General features: G+C 41.4%; 1 protein-coding gene across 1 annotated transcript in view; it reads right to left on the bottom strand.

The window, feature by feature from the left end:
• The window catches only part of SLC26A4 (solute carrier family 26 member 4), a 44,460-nt gene that overhangs the window by 11,307 nt on the left and 13,484 nt on the right, over positions 1-19,669 (bottom strand). Inside the window, exons 7-17 of the mRNA XM_008150073.3 lie at positions 17,704-17,856; positions 17,518-17,600; positions 14,467-14,614; positions 13,212-13,325; positions 9,059-9,136; positions 8,827-8,922; positions 7,115-7,221; positions 5,055-5,124; positions 2,331-2,423; positions 1,326-1,421; positions 283-513 (exon numbers count right to left, since the gene is read on the bottom strand). Coding sequence (XP_008148295.1) covers positions 283-513; positions 1,326-1,421; positions 2,331-2,423; positions 5,055-5,124; positions 7,115-7,221; positions 8,827-8,922; positions 9,059-9,136; positions 13,212-13,325; positions 14,467-14,614; positions 17,518-17,600; positions 17,704-17,856 — 1,269 coding nt within the window. The remainder of the gene's footprint in view (positions 1-282; positions 514-1,325; positions 1,422-2,330; positions 2,424-5,054; positions 5,125-7,114; positions 7,222-8,826; positions 8,923-9,058; positions 9,137-13,211; positions 13,326-14,466; positions 14,615-17,517; positions 17,601-17,703; positions 17,857-19,669) is intronic.

Below are 19,669 nucleotides of genomic sequence, written 5' to 3'. Positions count from 1 at the left end.
CTTGGTTGTGGGCACATCCCCAGTAGGGGGTGTGCAAGAGGTAGCTGATCGATGTTTCTCTCTCATCGATGTTTCTAACTCTCTATCCCTCTCTCTTCCTCTCTGTAAAAAATCAATAAAATATATATTTTTTTAAAAAATACTACACTATTGCAAAAGCATTCCTCTAGAACAAGTACAGAGCCCATACAATCAATCGTCCTTTTGTAAGAATGGGCAACCCATACGGTTTTACTGTCGCCAAAGCTCCTAATCTATAATTCAAAACGCTTAGAACCTTACCACTCGCAATGACCTCACTCCAACGACATCCAAGAAGGATACAGCTCCACAATCAAGCACGAGGCTATGGATTGGCACTTTGGGAACATTCACTTTCACTGGAATCTCAGAATTCCAATCCACTTGAATCTCTATTTCCTTGGTTGGGATATCAAGTTCTTCTGGGTCTTCAATATCTTCATCAGGCTCAAAAGCATCATTTGATGAACCAGCACCACTTATAATGCCATTCTAAACAAAGAAAATACTGACAACTTAATTGCCGATGATTTGGGATATTTTTTCAACCAATTATTTCAAATGAATTAAAAATCCTACACATTGTTCCTTGGTAAGCAAAACATGGAGGGAGTGAACTCTTAAGAAATGAGGTTCGCCGTAGCTGGTTTGGATCAGTGAATAGAGCGTCAGCCTGCGGACTGAAGGGTCCTGGGTGCGATTCTGGTCAAGGGCACATGCCCGGGTTGCGGGCTCTATCCCCAGTGGGGGACGTACAAGAGGCAGCCAATCAATGATTCCCTGTCATCATTGATGTTTCTATCTCTCCCTCTCCCTTTCTCTCTGAGATCAATAAAAATGTATTTAAAAGATTTAAAAAAAAATGAAGTTCACCTTAGTCTAAATGTTGATGTTCTCTAGGAAGAAAAGTGGAAAAGCAGAAGAGCCCGGAAACTTGATTCTGGAAGACTGGAATTGGCCGAGAGATACATTGGCAGGACAATAAAAAGGAAGAGCTCTACAAGTTAATGAACTTATTGCCTTCTATTATAATTTTATGGCATTGAATTGAATTATTTTGTTCCTTTCAGTAAAAATAAGGTTTAATTTCACAATGGAAAAAGAACTCATACCCCATGTTTTTTCTTGCTGATTTAATTTTATTTCCTCCCATGCCCTCTTGCCTACAAGAACAACACAGCTGTTGTCTGACATATGGATGTACACATCTGGGCACCAAAGGGGATAGATTTAACAATCTAATTGCTTTCATTTTCACTGAGAAATAAAAGAATTTAAGAGGGGAAAGGACGATGTTGCCTCACCTTTGTTGCTCTTAATTGCCCTTTTTTGATGAGTTTCTGTATTTTCCTCAATGCTTTCAGCCTTTTATTGTACACTCTAATGGCATCAAATCCAACCTTTGAAAATAAAAGTCAAGTTACTTAAAACATCTGGTTTCTAATGCTCATTAATGGCAATTGTTATCTGGAAAGGTTATTTCTCGAGTGGTATTATGACTTGAGACATTCTGCCAAATAGAAATTCCTGAGGTTTCCATGGTTTCCACTACTAGGCCATCTATGCCACCCACCGAGAGACTCAGTAGCATATTAAAGACTCCAAGACAATAGGAAACAAAACAGCAAAAAATAACTTCTTTAGCTTTAAATCTGTGTTTTACAAATTTCCTTGACATTAAAGAGCCCTTTTATTATTGCAAAATCTATGTATGTTCCTCTGAACCAGCAGTTCACCCCAGAACTCACGTAGTAAAACACTGATCTAAAGATAAAACCTAACTTTGAAGCATAGCATGGAATTCAAGACCAGAATTTCCTGCTTCCATATTCTATACTTTCTAACCCTTTACTCCAACTGGGCAGCCCTCCCCGAAATGTTCCCACCTTTTCCTCTCAGTTCTCAGAGTTTCCAAACACCTGATATAATCTCCTTCCTCCTGCCCACCACCACACAAAGCCTGGTAAGTTCCAACTAACAGGACCACTCCCTTCTATGAACTCTTAGCATGTACATCTATATTATTCATTTAGAACTTACTCCAGTTCTGCCTGGAGACAACTCTGGTGTTTTTGTCCAGCATAGTTACTGCTACCGGGATTTTAAGATATATGTTCTCATTGTTGTTTTTCCCTATCCCGATTAGAGCTTTAGTTTTTTTAAGGCAAGGATGTTATAATTCTTAATGTCATACCCAAAGGGGACAGAGTATAGGGCCTTCTGCCCAGTTTGAGCCCAATAAATACCTGTAGAATGAATGAAGTCTTAAAGGAAGTTAGCAACCAAATTTCTAGGGATAAAATACTTACTGTAGACTTGATACATTTTTTAAAACCATCGACGTTGCCATAAAAAATAGGACTAGAAAACCTAAGAATCTTCATTCCTTCCGGTTCTTCAACCTAGCATTAAAAAAAAAAAAATTATCTGAGATTAAATAATTTTAGGCCTCAAATATTCAATTAAATTTCTGGCTATTCAGCTAGTAGCTGAGTTACAATTGCTGAGAGGGGCTGGGTAGCATCACTCAACTATCCTTAAGAAGGGGCCTCATCACAGTTGGGAGGCAATAGGTTACCCAAACTTCTGAACCTCCGTAGTCCCACAGAAGGTCATGCTAAAGGGCCTTAGAAAGCAATTATTCAACCCTCTGATTTCCGGATGAAAAAAACAAGCTCAGAACAATGACATGAGTTGCCTCAAGTTCATGCCACTGCCTTCTTTTTTCCCCCAAATTCTTTTAAAATAGAAAAAAAAAAATAGCAAGATCAAGGGGATCTGCACAAGCTGAGGCTTACGATGTCTTTCTTTTTTTTTCTTTTTTAATAATCCTCACCTGAGGATATGTTCACTGATTTTTTTTTTTTAAGAGAGAAGGGAAGGTGGGGGAGAGAGACAGAAACATCGATGTGAAAGAGTAACATCAATTGTTGCCTCCCATATGCACCCCAACCAGGGATCAAGCCTGCAACCTGCATATGTGCCCTGACTGGGAATTGAACCCGCAACCTTTTGGTGTACAGGACGACACTCCAACCAACTGAACCACCCAGCCGGGGTTATGCTGTTATTTGCTTGTTCTTACCCTGACACAGAGTGGCCAGGTGAAAAGTAAAACCCACAGAATTACAGGCTGTGTAGTCTTTAGGAATCATAACAATTTTAGTCCAACCGCATCAAAGAAGAAAACAGATGCCCTGAGAGGCTGAGTGACTCGGGCAAGGTCTCTAGAAGCTGGAGCCTACAATTCAGAACTCAGAACCCAAAGCCAAGAGATTCTCTAGAATCATTTTTAGCTCTTAATGGCACCTGGCTCAATATAACTGAGGAAGATTGTGGAAATAAATTGAGTAGCAGCTACTGGAGCTCCAGATTCAGTGTCCAGCCTTTTTTTTTTTTTTTTTAATGTTAAAGTAAAACTAGACAGCCCTGGACAGTGTGGCTCAGTCGGTTGGGCATCATCTTGTGCCCTGAAAGGTCACCGGCTCAATTCCTGGTCAGGGCACATGCCCAGGTTATGGGCGTGATCCCCAGTCAGGGGTGTGTGCAGGAGGCGGCCTATGGGCGTTTCTCTCTCACATCGATGTTTCTCTCTCCCTCCCTTTCTCTCTCTTCCAAATGAATAAAAACATATTTTTTAAAAATTAGACTATAACATCCTAAGGTTCACATTTTTTAATTAAAAAAAAATTTTTTTTTTCTAAATTAGTGTTTTCTTCATTTTCTTTCTGTGCTTTTTCATCTTTGTTTTCCCTGCTGGTCACTAAGCAACCTTATATGCAGGAATCATAAGCCCATCAGTAAGATGAGTTGTCAGAAAAGGTATTTACTCTCAAACTGGTTTGGCTCAGTGGATAGACCAAGGGCCTGCAGACTGAAGGGTCCCAGGTTTGATTCCTGTTAAGGGCATGTACCTTGGTTGGAGGCACATCTCCAGTGGGGAGTGTGCAGGAGGCAGCTAATGGATGTTTCTCTCTCATTGATATTTCCGACTGTCTATCCCTCTCCCCTCTTCTCTGTAAAAAAAAAATCAATAAAATTTTTTTAAAAAAGGTGTATCCTCTGCAGCTCATGCAGCCCCTGGTTTGTGTCCACTGGGCTAGGGGCGTGTCCCTGCCACCCAGTGGTGGCTGCCGGGGTCTCCGCACACCCCAGAGGCCAGCAGCCATCCCCCTGTGGAGGGCACTAGGCTGGGGGCGTGGACACAAACTGCCACTTGGTGCTGGAGCTTGGAAAGCCTCTGGGGAGGGGCGGGAACATCCCCGTCTCCAAATGCCCCAAGGCCAGCAGCCAGCCCCACCATGGGCCCCAGGCTCGAGGCTTGCAGGGACCCTGGGCAGCACGCAGCAGTGGCCGCCACGGTCTCGGCAAACCCAGGAGGCCAGCAGCAGCCCCTGGTCCTGGGCGCCTGGCTGGGGGCGTGGCCCCAAACCGCCGCTTCTCGAGGGAGCCTTTGCAAGCCGCTGGGGCTGGGGCTGGGGCTGGGGCTGGGGCGGGAACATCCCCGTGTCACTATAGCAACGCGGGGATGTTCCTGCCCCGCCAGGTGGCTTGGCACCTACACCCATAGGCTTCGAGTGGCCAGGGGGCGTTCTGGGACCCCTGCCACTCAGGACCTAAGCACAGGCCTACAGGCTAGGAGCAGCCTGGGTCTGGAGGATGTTTCCTGGACCCAGGCGGCTCAGCGCCCACATATGCAAATTAACCGCCATCTTGTTCGCTCTGATTGGCTGTGGGCGTAGTGAAGGTGCGGTCAATTTGCATGTTTCTCTTTTATAAGGTAGGATTCTTCTTATCATGGTTTGACATTCAAATGACCTTCAACTAGCCTGGATGAAATTCATGTAAACCATGGATGTCAGAGGGCACATTGAGTAAGAAGTTTTCATGACACCCAGTGGACTTGTGGAATTTCCTGACAGAGCCCCCCACCTGTGTCGACCTTGTCCCTAACATACTAGGAGAGAAATCTGCAACCCCGGAGATCCAGGCTGGCAAACCAAGTCCAGCAAATGTCTCACACAGGCACTCACATTTTTGTAGTCCTTGGTACTCTTGTAGATGTCTGTGCTGGGGATGTTTCCAAGACCGCTCCAGGAGGGACTAAAAGAAAAATTAAGGTCAGGATTTTTTTTATTTTTTTTTTTTTGGGGGGGGAGGAGGGGGAAATGGGCATATTTTGGAATAAAAGGTTAGAAGAAATAACAGCTACTGAAGAGCCCATCATTCTGATGCTTTGGGACAGATGACACGTTCCTGTAGGCAACGCTGACGTGAACAGCTGGTGTTCGTGTGCCATTGGAGGCGGAGGGGGAACCCTGACTCTTGTCTGAGGCTGAGAGAAATAATGAGCCTCACACTCACATTTTAAAGGATAAGCAAAGCGCTTTCACGCCTCTCCTATCTTATTGAAGTCCCACCAGAACGCTGAAAGGTCAGCAGTATTATCCTCGCTCTCATCGGTGAGTAAACTGAGACTCGGAGAAGTTCGAAAAGGCCCCGAAGGCAGGAGCAGCCCAGCCGCGAGCTTTACCCCATTGGTCTTCAGCGCCTGCAACAGTGCCAGGGCCTGGAACTGACTTGTCAGTCAACCCTGCTTCCCGAGGAAGCCTGGAGAGTCTGCCGTGATCAAATTAGCCTCGTTTTGTACAAACAGGAGCCTGGGAGGACCAGAAACCAGCCCTTCCCATTTCCTGTTCCTGCTGCCATCAGATCGACTCCATGAATCTCCAAGTGCGACTGGGGACATGTGCTACACAGATAATGCCTGGAGAAAGAGTATCTGCTTGGGGTACTTTCAGCAATGTGCTCTCCGGACCAGCCTTATAATTACTGGAAATTAAATACTGTGGAGGACACTGCATTCTGTTGGCTGGAAGCCTAGACAAACCAACTCGGCAGCTAAAATGTGCCACCCATTTCTCCTCGGCCTAGTGCGCCGTGCTCAGTTCTAACGTCAAGCTCATACATGACACAGGCTCTCTCCACAAAACCCTCTCCCCGCCCACAGCCACCCAGGAGAGGTGAACGCCGAGGCTACAGAGGAGAGGAGCCTGTGGGAAGGGCCGCTCCTGACTTCCTAGGCAGAAGCCAGCGGGGCACTTTGGGGGCTTTGAACTCTTGGGGGCCCTTGGGCACCATTTAAGGGCACCGAGGCAGGAGGCAGCCTTCTGCAGGTTCCAACATGCCAGCGGAGGAAGAAGGGAGAGAGCTGGTTGGTGGCACAGGAAAGTGGACGTCGGCTAAACGGAAAACGTCTGTGATGATGGTTTTCCAGGTTTTTTTTTTTATTCCTTGGCCACCCAAGCACAGGCAGAGAAGGGGCCAGAAGTCTAGAAAGATCAAGTCGGAGGAGGGAGAGAAGCTGTTTCCCGCTCTGTTCCGACGATTTCATAGACCCAGGAGCGCTCACACGGAATGCCTCTCAAGAGTCAAAACAAAACCAACAAAAATCATGCCCCTTGAGGTGGCCTCCCATGTGATTTCCCATTAAACTGCGTCTTTGCCGCTATCACTCTGAAGATGATCTAATTATGTTTTCTTCCTATAATTGTGTGGCTTATTGGGTACAGATTTGAGTGCATTTTGGCTGCAATGAACTGTTTTAAAGTCTCCTGTTCTGGGTTACATAACTCTGGGTTACTAGCTTCAAAAGCAACAAATTAAAGTGTATGTAGCAGCTATCCTGTCCTGAGCCTGAGCCCAGTGCCTCACAGGCTTCATCTCATTTTAAAAAGAAACTGCAAAGCAACCTCAGTCTTTTGCTGAATCTACTATCTTTTGGTCTTACCATGACTAACAGGAGAGCACCAGCATTAGAGCTTGTGACTAAGTGTATGGATTATGGGGTGAGATCCACCCGGGCTCAAATCCTGGTTCTGCCTCTTACTATCTATGAGATCTTAAGGAAGGTTCTTAACCCTGCTGAGCTTCAATTTTCTTACCTGTAGGATGAAAATCACATAACCTACTCACAGGGCTTTTTTGAAGATTAATATAATAATAATATTTTTACTATATTTATCAAAATGGTATAAGAAATCTCAGGGTGGGTTGTTCTTTATATAGGTAACCTGGGTCGTATATTACTCACAACTGAATTCTCAGGACCACCGTCAGTAATCCAAATATAAGGCCAGCTAGTAAACCGAGGTCCAGCCCCAGAATGATGGACACTATGCATGTAAACACCCAGATAACCTAGAAAAAAATAGAAATGAAAAGGACTATATTAATTTATCATGTACCATCAGGTGAGGGATTACATGTAAAAATAATAAGATCAAATTATAGTTGACCCTTAAACAACACAGTTTTGAACTGCGTGGGTCCACTTATACATGGGTTGTTGTTGTGTGTTGTTTTGTTTTGTTTTTCAGTAAGACCTATACATGTATTTTTCTTATGCTTTTATTCATAACATTTTCTTTTCTCTAGCTTACTTTATTGTCAGAGTACATATGTAATACATATAGCATATAAACTTTGTGTTAATCAACTGTTTATGTTATTGGTAATGCTGGTCAACAGTGAGCTATTAGTAGTTAAGTTTGGGGGGAGGGGCCAAAAGTTATATGTGGAGCCCGGCTGGCATGGCTCAGTGGTTGAGCATCAACCTATGAACAGGAAGTCATGGTTCACTTCCCGGTCAGGGCTCATGCCCGGCTTGTGGGCTCGATCCCCAGTAGGGGTGTGCGGGGGGGCAGCCAATCAATGATTCTCTCTTATTATTGATGTTTCTGTCTCTCTCTCCCTCTCCCTTCCTCTCTGAAATCAATAAAATGTACATGAATATATATTAAAGTTATATGTGGAATTTTGACTATGCAGGGGGTCAGTGCTCCAAACCCCACATTGTTCAAGGGTCAACTGTACAGCTTTTTTTTGATATTCTGATTTCATTTCATATTTAAGTGGAAGTAGAAATTGAAATTAGCATATAGACCAACTCTCCTATTTAAATTTTTTAATTTCATTTTAGAATAGGTAATATATTAACATGTTCAAAATGGCATTAATATAAAGGGAATGCAATAAAAAAATCTTATTTGCACACATCTCCCCTCTCCACCCATGTCCATCCTCCCTCCCTGTTTGTATTCTCTTTTATTTCTCTCTCTCAGTGTCTGGGCATGTACAACACACATGCACACTTTTCACCAGCATGTCCTTTTGAAAATACAAGTAAATATGACTACAAAGCATGTTTTATTTTTCCATCTTTTAGCGTGTTATACACACTCTTCTATTCTGCACTGGTCATTTTTTTCACTTAACAATTTGCTTTGGAGATCTTTCCATATTTATATATAGGGAGTTTTCTCATTCCTTTCATCTGTTCTGGTTTAAATTAGAGCATAACTCTTAAAGGATTTCGTTTCTGATTTTTCTCATTCCTCAGAACAGTTGTGAAGGTTACTTTGGTCAGAATTATTATCCACATGGGTTTTTGTAATTTTTCTTTGTTTTTGCTTTGCTTCATGTTTTGTTTTGTTTGTCCTTCTAAATTAGAGGGTTTGTTGTTTGTTTGGTTTGTTTTGGGCTTTAGAAGGCAAACTGTATATGAATGGGATTCTTGCTGGAAATGGATCTTCCCACAGATACAGGACCTTAAAAAACACAGTTCAGGTGGAAGACTTCAAAGCTTTGGTTATCTACCCAATTTTAATTACTGCCCTGGGGCTCCCCAAATGCAAGACTTAGGAGATAAGGGGACATAATGATATGGCAGGAAGCAAATAAGAACCAAATCTTTTTTTTTTTTAAAGAACCAAATCTTATTTCAGAGAAAAGTGGGTGACTTACAGCATCAATCTTGTTCTGCCTCCATAGACGAGGAACATCACACACTTGCATAAACATCCCTTTCAGGTTGGCAATTACAACAGCTGCCAAGACCGACTGCCAAGAGAGACAGAGAAGGCTGTGTTATTCAGGGGAATAGTTTTCCATGTGATGATTTATAAATCTCCTGTGATTTATCTGGTGGCAGAGCAGAGAAATTATGCAATCAGTGTACGGAGAAGCAGGGTTATACCTTCTGCAAGGGTTCCAGCAGCTTCCCCAAGGCAACGATGGCGATCATCACAACCCCAGCCGAGATGATGCCAGCAACCTGAAAGACACACAGCTCCCATCAACAGAGTTCTCCCTTCTCCCCCTGTCTCCCAGCGCGCTGGCTGTGTGCATCACAGAGCCCATTCCCAGGTGCACTTGGTGCTCCCTGACCTCCTCCTCCTCCTGCTCATACTATTGAGAGAAATAAGAATTATTTGCTAAAACTCTACAAGACTGAAGAAAAATGGAAACCATATATATATAGCAGCTATGGCAGAGAAATGAAAGAAACTGTGGAGACTGAGTCTACTAAATAAAGCCAGTTTGACCTGGATTTCATCTGGATATATTAGACCTCTAGGTTTAGGGTCAGTTCAGGAGGCCAAACTTCTAATTATTTGCCCTCTCAGGAAACATGCACCGTTCTCCTTCCCAACAATAGAATATGGTAATGTTTTGGGGAAGTAAATTCTCAGGGAATTTACTGATTCTTCTGTATTATTGAATCAGCAGCCATAATAAAAATTCTGTTAACACTGTACTTGTAGCACATCTTTGCCACCAAAGTTCCAGACAAGATAAATTTGTCTGTCTTATTGCAATCTCAAAAATGCAACATGAGCCCAGCCAGTGTGGCTCAGTGGTTGAGCATCGACCTATGAACCAGGAGGTCACAGTTCGATTCCCAGTCAAGGCATATTATTTTCTCTCATCATTGATGTTTCTATCTCTTGCTCTCCCTCTCCCTTCCTCTTTGAAATAAATTATATATACACACACACATATATATATGTATGTGTGTGTGTATATATATATATATGTGTATATACATATATATGTGTGTGTATATATATATGTGTGTGTGTGTGTGTGTGTGTATATATACACACACACACACACACATATATATATGTTTTAATTAATTTATTTTTTAATGCCACATGAGCCTACTGAGAGGAGGGACCATGTCTCCTGCTTTCTCTAACAGTTCTGCAGATGTAGGCTCAGAACTTTGCATCCCAGTAGCCAGAGTGATGACGGGCAATAGCAGGGGTAAAGAAAGCTTCAGAAACTTTACCTTCGCTGGCAAAAATAGCTCTCCTAAGATCCATAAATAGTTAGGAGAGAGGATGAGGGGGTGGGACCTATTCTCTGGTTTGATCAGATGACCAATGAATTCTCTGTTCAGCTGGGGCATGGCCAAGGTGAAGACTAGAAGCTCTGAAACAAAGGAGAAAAGGAGACAGGAAACCAGAAAGCAAAGCAATCAGAGAGGAAGCAACAGGAAAGGTTGTGTTGGGCACAAGTACTGCCTAGTGTAAGATGTTTGAGTTAAAGGAGAAAGATACAAAACTTAAGGAAATTTCACAGTCATACTTATTCATATCACCTAGCAAATTGATCATTCATATAGATAGGTCAGCCTGAGGCAATATTACGTATATGATGTACTAATCACGCCTCCAGATTCCCAATACCTTGGTGAGATTTCCTATCTCCTATCTAAGCAGAGGAGCTAATATCCTCCATCCCTCCCTTTCTTTCTTCCCTTTTTCCATGCAATTACTTAATCAATATTTATTGTCTTATCATGAGCAATTTGCATCTCACTGTGGATGTAGGGTTCTGTGAATTGGTGAGAGATACGGAGGTTGGGGGACAGGGACTACAGCCAGCTGCCCAACTAATGCCAGGTGGGTGCCCACCTACTCACCAGGTATATGTAATAATAAGCCCCTAATTATGGGGATCAAGACTAATTTGATTACTATATTAAAATCTGCGAGGGGACCCATTACTTGACGCTGTTTTGTGGGAAATGTAGATTTTGTATCTATGAGCAAATTCGATTATTAGAAAATTCATTATTCTGTTAAGTGAGAGGGTAGTCAGAACTAGAGAACAGTTTGTAATTAGCATTCCTTTTTTTTTGAATCAGTAGGATGCAGAGGGGGACGACAGAAAGAACAGGTTGCAATGTTGAGCTCTTCTGCAATCTGTAGATGTATGGGAACAGTTAATGTCCACTAACATTCATTCTTCTGTTCATTCATTCAGCAAATATATGCTGGGAGCTTCTTCTGTGACAGGATAATAATATGTATCATAGGTACTAAAACACTGTTCTTATCTTGAGGAGTTAATGACTGGAACCAAGTACATATGTGCCAGGACTCTTCAAACATTTTCCCATTTAATCCTTACAACATCCCTACGTAGTAGATAAAATAATTATGCCCATTGTATAGATGCTGAAACTATACCCATTGTATAGAGGCTCCAATGTAAAAGAAAACATGAGAAGCCACACGAAGGAAGACTTGCTGGAGTATTTGGTCATGAGTCCCTGGGTTTCAGTCCAGGCACTTAGACTTTTAACCCCAGAACTTAGCTTACATTTCAGTAATTAAACATCAAGACATTTCTATGCTTGTTTCATTCTTCAATACTGAAATCCTGGCATCCTTTTCTTCTAAATGTAATACACACCCATGTGTGACAGGGGGGTATTAGCTTACCAAAACACCATTATCCCCAAACCCTCTGCCAAGGAGTCATTTTACATGGGCATTCTTACTGGGCAGCCGGCCTGTATCTCATCTGAACCTGGAGGTAACGGCAGGACAGTGGACATCAGCAGTTGGGGATCTGCCTATACCTGCTTACAGCCATGTGACTGGAGAGCTTGTCAACGCCCCATCTCAAATGAAGGCAGCAGAGGCTCTTGCTGCTGACAGCTACCCGCTGGACATGAGTGTAGCTTTGGAAATCACCTCTGACCTCTTCCCCTCTGGCTATACCCCTGGTAGGAGCTGTCTTGTTTTACTTGCTTCCTCATAACTAGAAATGTTTGGGGGGGGGGGGGAAATGTCAACTCAATTTTACAAAGAAAATTATAAAAATTAAAATTGTTCAACAGGAGCCAAGACATTGGAAGAGGCCCATTCTTCCAACCCTGTCACCACGGCCCATTATAAATGGGAAAGGGGCATCACGGGCACCTTGGGGGACAGTAGACGCTCTCCCTGGGCAAGCCACTGGGGGAGCCATTCGCTTTACCAGTTATTCTCTTTCATGCTTATTTGTAGTGTCTCTGCCTTAATAAAACCCCAGGTGAAGGCTCTGCGGGTGGGTGCGTGTGAGTGCGTCTGTGTGTGTACCATTCACTTTGGATTTGTTGTTCTCCTTTACAGTCCCAATGTACTCTTCACTCTTAACCCTTTGCACTCGCTTGCTTTTTTCTCGATTCCTTTATTCTAATGCTAACCATGTCGAGTCACACTCGACATGACATCCGAGTGCAAAAGGTTAAATGAGAGCGCTTTCTGTGCTGGGGGGCGAAAACCCTCCAGGCACAACAGAAGCACAATTCCTGAGCCTGGCCCTGGCCCCCAACCACCGGATTTGGCATCTCTGACTCCATGTTTGGCTGGAAGGGATGGCCTTTGAGAATGGCTCCTCAGTCTTCTGGACAATTAAAGGAGGGGGTGTCCAGAGATGAACTGGGGTGCAGGTTTTGGGGTCACCTTGTGAAGGCCAACAGCTTAAGAACACATATAAAAGGCAAGATTAAATCCACATTCAAAGAACTTCAGGGAAGAACATCTTACGCAGGAAGAAATGTCAAAACGTTTCAGCAAAAATATTCTTGGCTGTCAACCTGTCATTCCTCGGGACCAAAGGCCTCTGGAGGAAGTTCCTGATCCTTGTGGAGGAAAGGTAAATAAACACTTCTAATTTTTTTCTGAAAATATAATAACTCCCTAAGCCACGAATGTGCTTTTACTAGGCCTTCTCTATCTCCAGATAGCACGTCGATAAGAACCAGCATTCTTCCTTACTGGTCCTTTGTCAGTTGTTATTGAAAAGCGGGTAAGTGTAACCACCTGCCAGCTCCGCACTGACACGGAGAGATGGGGGAACTGCTGCCTCACAAAACCACAGAGGCTGTTGTTGAAAGGGGTTTTGGTGAGGGGGTGAAACAGGCAGCCCCGCGAAATCAGATCAGGAAGCGCTGCCTCTCTCCTCTCAAAGGCTAATTGTCCAGCTCAGTTCTTGTGCAAGCCGTTCTGAGCCGCCGTTCCAACGCATTCTTTGCGGTGGGTGGCTATTTCCACGCTGCTCTTCCCTACCTGTGTCTTTCCTCCCGTGCTCTCCTGGACAGCTGTGCGGGACAGGGCGGTGGTAGCCACAAAACACGAGAAGAACCCGGAGAAGATGTTGCTAATCCCAAAGGCAATGAATTCCTAAGGGAAAGAACAGATGACAGCGATGCCGCAGATATAATCTTTTTTAAGCCCCAAGCCATTTAAGGAAGAAGATTAAGAAAGCAAATTTGCAAACCCATCCTGCCTGATAGTCCCAATTTAATTTTTGTCATGGAAGGTGCTTAGGGCCCGGAAAAGCATCAGGAGTTCTGGGTCCTTAGAGCCTAAAAGAGGCCTCACTGCTCTCATCATTTTTAAGGCTGATGAAGAGTAGTAACTGATGTATCGCTAAAATGCTTATTTCACTTCCTGGTGAGTGGCATATCTGCTATAACTCTCACAGAAAACATTTTTCTGCTCTCACATAAAGTGTTATTTCTGTGGATGAATATTTGCTATGAAGCATATTATGACAAGGAGAGCTATTATGCTGCTTGATTACTAATCTTTTAACTGCTGTAATTGCTATGCTGTGTTTTCAGGAACATACCATAACTGAGGATTTGTGAGCTCACCTGGCAATGTCTCAGATGCCTACAAAAATTGTCCTGTGTACATTAATTAACAGTGAACCATCTAAATTTAAAGTGACCACAGCTATTATTAAAAGTGTTTGTTGCACTTTTTGCCACCAATAAAAAAATATTACCAGGAAATGTGGGACTACATGAAGAATTCTTATTCTGACCTAATATGTTAACTTTTAATGATATTTAGGACCTAACAGAATTAACTCTTTTAGAATTCTGATTACTTCAACTGATTTCTTAAAACTAACGTGATGCAGTGTGCATATTTTTAAAATAATTTCAAATTAGCACACCCAAGAGGGAATCCAACTCAATATAAGACGGGTAGAAGAAACCAATCTCTTCTTTAGCAGACAACAAAATCTTCCCCATTTATTTATTTTTCTTATTTTCAGCCCTAGAAAACCAATTCAGGCCTGGCCAGTGTGGTTCAGTGGTTGAGCATCAACCTATGAACCAGTAGGTCAAGGTTCTATTCCCATTCAGGGCACATGCCTGGGGTTGCAGGCTCGATCTCCAGTAGGGGGCGTGCAGAAGGCAGCTGATCAATGATTCTCTCTCATCAATGATGTTTCTCTCTCTCTCTCCCTCTCCCTTCCTCTCTGAAATCAATTATATATATAACCAGTTCAGCAAAAGGGTGACCATACCTGGTTCCCATCGATGGTGTAATCATACTTGATGGCATATACTTTTCCTACAGACACTGCAATAGCGTAAGCCACCACAGCGATGGAAAACGATGCAGCCAGCATCTCAGAAAACAAGTTCACAGGTGGCAGTGCAGGAGGCAAGAACCTAGTGAAAAAGTGAGGTGAATATTTGACTGTAATTCTTTCTTCCCACCTCGACAAATGCTAATCACCCCAGCCACAAACTAGACAAGAAAGTAGTTGATCCAAGAGGGCAAAAGCACATGAGCATAAGTCGTAGCACCCACTTTTATAATTTTTAGTCAGAAGTTGATGTCATCTCATTGGCTGATTTCTTTGTCCCCAATTGAGAGTCTACAACTGCCACCTTATCTGTACCTCTGATATGAGTAAACCTGTCATTGTTGGTTCTTTAATATCATACAATCCTAAACACACATTAGTGTTTCTCCTTACACAATTTCACCTTAAAGATCTTTGCATTTCAACAATATATACTAGCCATGAAATGAGATTTACCCTGTATGAAGGGGTGTTCATTAAAGAAATAAAGAACATAAGAATAAAGTGGAAAATCCATATCTTAAGGTATTTAAAATCTTGAATTCAAAAAAGAGTAAATTTATGTCATTATCAGAATGCTTCCTAGTCACAATGACTAACCTATCCCAGTGATCGTGGTGGGGTCAAATGACTACTGTTTTACAAAACCAGAGCTTTTCTACAAATTATATAAAGAAAAAAGCCCACAAGTTTATAACCACGTGGTTGTTTCCAAATATGAAAATTTGGGTGATGACCTTCATGGACCTATATCTTGATGACTGTTCACGTGGTATAATTCCAAAGATCCTAGAAAGAAAAATCTCCCCTACCTATCTCACTATGCCTGAAGTTCCTTTAATAATTCCTCTATAATTAGAGGGATGTGGTAAAGTAAAAATAAGATTCTCGTAGACATAAGGTTCTTCTATGGATTTATTGGGGACCAAGCGGTCCTAACATATGGTATTGATCCTCCACAGGATAAAAGGAAACTGCCGACAGAAGCCTCACTTTTACTCCCTTTTTGGAGGATTGAAGGGGCCGGAGTAACAAGGTGGGTTCGCCTGACCTTTCTTTTTGCTGTCATCGTACTCATCTTTAACACTCTACTTTTTTTGCTCTTTTCCAATCTCTTCACTCCACCCTTTCTTTTTCAGTTTTGTTAATGTCTTTAGACTTCTTTCTGTGCAATCCCATTAGATCAGGCAACAAAGTCCTTTCTGGTGGCTTGTTCATAATGGCATAGGCTTGGGTATTTTATTCCTTTAACAAATATTTTCTGGGATCCTACTATGAGATAGGTACTGTGCTAGGAAGACAGAGCTGCCTTGAGGAGGAGCCTGTAGTCCCTGGGGCCAGCCAGGTTGGGTTACCTAACCAATCACTCCACGTGGTCTGTCAGAGGCCTCATCATGACTAAACCCAAGAGCAAGAGAGTAGAGATCCATTTTCAGGGGGAGAGCAGCAAGGAAAGCTCTGGATAGGGTAGGAAAGGCTGACTTAGGGCAGCAGAAATGAGTTCCCCATATCAATTCATGAAACGTGGATTTATGGGACGAGGCATTTTCTGTGGACGCCCTCTAAGGGTTTCATCTTGGGAAATCCGACAAAAGGGATCTATAATATATGTTTATGTAGTTGTTTTTAACTACTGAAATAATCTAATTGTTCTGGTGAAAATGCTCTAACTCAAGTAGCCACACTGTATCTCCTATTTCATTCCGTTCAGCGCTAGGATTTACTATCAAAATGTTGATACTCGAAGGTAGCGCTTCCCAAATATAGTTGGTCATAAGAATCACTGGAAATGCCTTTGAGAAATATCAATTCTGAGGCCCCTTCTCTGGAAAGCCTGATTTAATAAGTATGGGGTGGGAACCAGGAATCTTTGTTAACAAGGATCTCATGTGATTCTCACAAAAAAGGTAAGTCTGAGAAACATTAGCATGGAGAATATGTTAATTAAGCCCATTGTAGCCAGTTGTAATTTTTCAAATATTTTTTTAAACAGATATTAGAAGGAAAATGAGATTGATCAAATGAAAAGGCAGCAGTTCCCTGTGGAACAAGCACTGGGACTCGGCTAGCCCGGGAACTTTCTATTAAGAGCATGGAGACTCTACAAAGATTGGTACAAGGACCCTCAGCTAGTACTCAGGGGACTAGTACTTAGTGGTTATATAAGGGGAAGCCTAGTCACAAATGCTGTAAGTTAATGTTACAAGTCTAATAAACATGTGGGCTTCTTTTTTAAAATGCCATATGATAAAATTATAGTGAAGGGCACTTGGTCCACTCTTCGAATTTTATGAGAGATCTCATTAGCATTTCACAACAAGCTGGAGCTGAAGTTTCAGTAGTTGTCATTACCCTTGTTTTATAGGAGAACACTTCCCCTCCACACCCCCAGGGCCACGGAACTAGTTGGTGTCAGAGATGGACAAAAGACCTTAGTTCTTTACTTTTCTAATTCACCAAACACATATAAAACTTCCTTTGCAGAGTATGCATTTTATTGAGAGGACCAAATGACATAAATATCACCTAAAATTGATTAAATGAAATGGCAGAGAATTTAGATCAGATGTCCCTGATTCCTTAAGCAGACTGTCCTCAGTGCAAAAAAATAGAATGTTACTATTCTTGATCCTACTTATATTATACTGTAATTATACATATGAGTTTAAATCAGGAGTCTGGTGGAAACTGTACACGTCTTGCCACTTTTTAAGAATATGAAGGACAAAGAGAGATCATAATTCAGGCTGCTTTTAAACAAATGAACTGAACTTTATCTATATCTATATCTATATCTATCTATCTATCTATCTATCTATACTGTTTATCTGATAGTTTGCACAAATGGGTATTTCTTTAATATCATACACAAATAGGGCTATTGGAGGAGCACCAATGAAATGAAGCTTGTAATAAAAGGTTTCATTTAAATAGAAAGTACTGCCTTAATAAATTAGCATTGCCTAAGAGGAATGCCATACTCACCCCCTTGGGATGGATTTAACAATGCCAGCATTGTAATTTTTTTCCAGGTTGGCTCCATATGAAATGGCAGTAGCAATTATTGTCTGAAATAAAACAAAAGAGGTTTTTAAAAATCCATTTGTTTTAGCAATTCCTTTCTTGTCAAACCAACTAATGCTGAATTTTCTAATTACATATTCTACTTACCACAATTACTTCAATAGGAATAGGGATCGGGATTTTGTGTTTAAATCGATCATTTAATTCCTTAACTGCCATACAGATGATAATGGTGAGTAATCCAGCAATGAAATCAGCAAGATTGGTGTTACCAATATTTTGAAAAGTGTCAACCAGAGTCTGTAAAAAAATGATTTTAGAGTTCTCTTATGAAAAAATTATGATATCAAATAGCACTTAAAATTATGTAAAATCATAAAAATATGTTGACTAATACAAAGACCATGAAATATATCTCAAGTTATTAATGATGGTTTACTTGGAATAATAAAGCTATGGATGATTTCTACTTTCTTATTTTTTGCTATCTGTGTTTTTTATAATAAAATGAGATCTCTTAAAAGAAAAAAAATGTCTTTTACTTGCAGGAAAACTTTAAAAGTTTGCATCTTAAAGTGGTTTTGCAGTTGCTATTAACTGGCCTAATTTTTACCATGTTGATATGGTACTGTTGAAACTAATGACTGATAAATCAAACAGTCCCAATTAGCCAGTATTTTAGGTAAAGCTTTTTCCTAAACCTGAATGATACAGGTGATAATAAAATGCCTAAAATACTTTATATGTAATTACATATGGACTGACCTATTCATTATGGCCAAGAAAATCATCGAACTGATATATAGGTCAAGTATAAAATTTTGGAAATTAATTTGATATTTAGTTCAAACTTTAAGATGACTTAAATAAAAGTAACTCTTTCCAAGTGGAGAGATAAGCTAGCTCAAGAAAAACTAGTTTTGCTTTGTAAATAGAAGGTTTCTGGGAATAGAGGAATGTTAGCAAGGAAGAATCCCAGGAAAGAACACTAATATCTTTGTTACAGCAACTTCAGTCCTGAAGGAGGCTTGACTTAAAAAGGCATTCATCAATTCTTTGAGACAAATAATCTTCCTGTGAAGATAAAGGGATGGAACATCTCATAGTTTATAACATGTACCTTATTTATTTTTATAGGTGAACTATACTTAAAAGAATTATAATGACAATCTGACAGCAATTACCTATTATGAACATTAAGTAATCTAGGAGTCATTTTGCTGGCAACTTCAACTCTCTGGAATACATTCAAGAGTAAAGGAGCACTAGCTGGTATTGTTCAGTGGTTAGAACACCGCCTCAGACACCAATGGGTCCCAGGTTTGATTCCCTGTCAAGGGCACATACCTGGGTTCTGGGTTCAATCCCATCCCAGTCAGAGTGCATGTGGGAGGCAACCAATCAATGTGAGAGAGATGTTTTTCTCTCTCTCTTTCTCTCCCTTCCTTCTCTCTTTCACTCTCTCTAAAAAAAAAAAAAAAAAAAAAATCAATGGAAAAATGTCCTCCAGTGAAGATTAACAACAACCAAAACAAGAGTAAAGGAACTGGCTGTCACAGAACAGTCATGGGGATATAAAGCATAGAGACTATAGTCAATAATATTCTGAAGACTAGGGGAGGTGCAGGTGAGTGCAGGGTTTCTGGGGTGGTCGCTTATTAAGTTATGTAATGTCTGGTCACTGGGTTGTACACCTGAAACTAATATAATGATGTATGTCAACTGTAATTGAAAATAAAAAATGATTTTTAAAAAAAGGAGAGAGTAAAGCAACAAGGGGAGAAGTTGTAGTAGAAGCAAAATACCTTCCACCAAGTGCTTGAACTAGAGTGCAGGGTGCTCAGTGGTTAGAGTGTTGGCCCATGAAAGGAAAGGTCTTGGTTTTGATTCCCAGTCAAGGGCACGTACCTGGGCACTGGGGTGTGTGCAGGAGGTAACCAATTAGTGTGTCTCTTTCACATCAAAGTTTCTCTTTCTCACTCACTCTCTCCCCCTTCCTCCCTCCCTTCCACTCTCTAAAAATCGAAAGAAAAAATATCCTCCAGTGAGGATTTAAAAAAACAACAACAACAAAGGAAAGCATTGAAAATTAAATCTAATTTAGTTGGCTATT

The sequence above is a fragment of the Eptesicus fuscus genome, chromosome 14 (assembly GCF_027574615.1).
Source record: "Eptesicus fuscus isolate TK198812 chromosome 14, DD_ASM_mEF_20220401, whole genome shotgun sequence".
Classification (NCBI taxonomy): Eukaryota; Metazoa; Chordata; class Mammalia; order Chiroptera; family Vespertilionidae; genus Eptesicus; species Eptesicus fuscus.
Note: the sequence above shows the minus strand (reverse complement) of the source record. Positions and strands in the feature narration are given on the sequence as shown.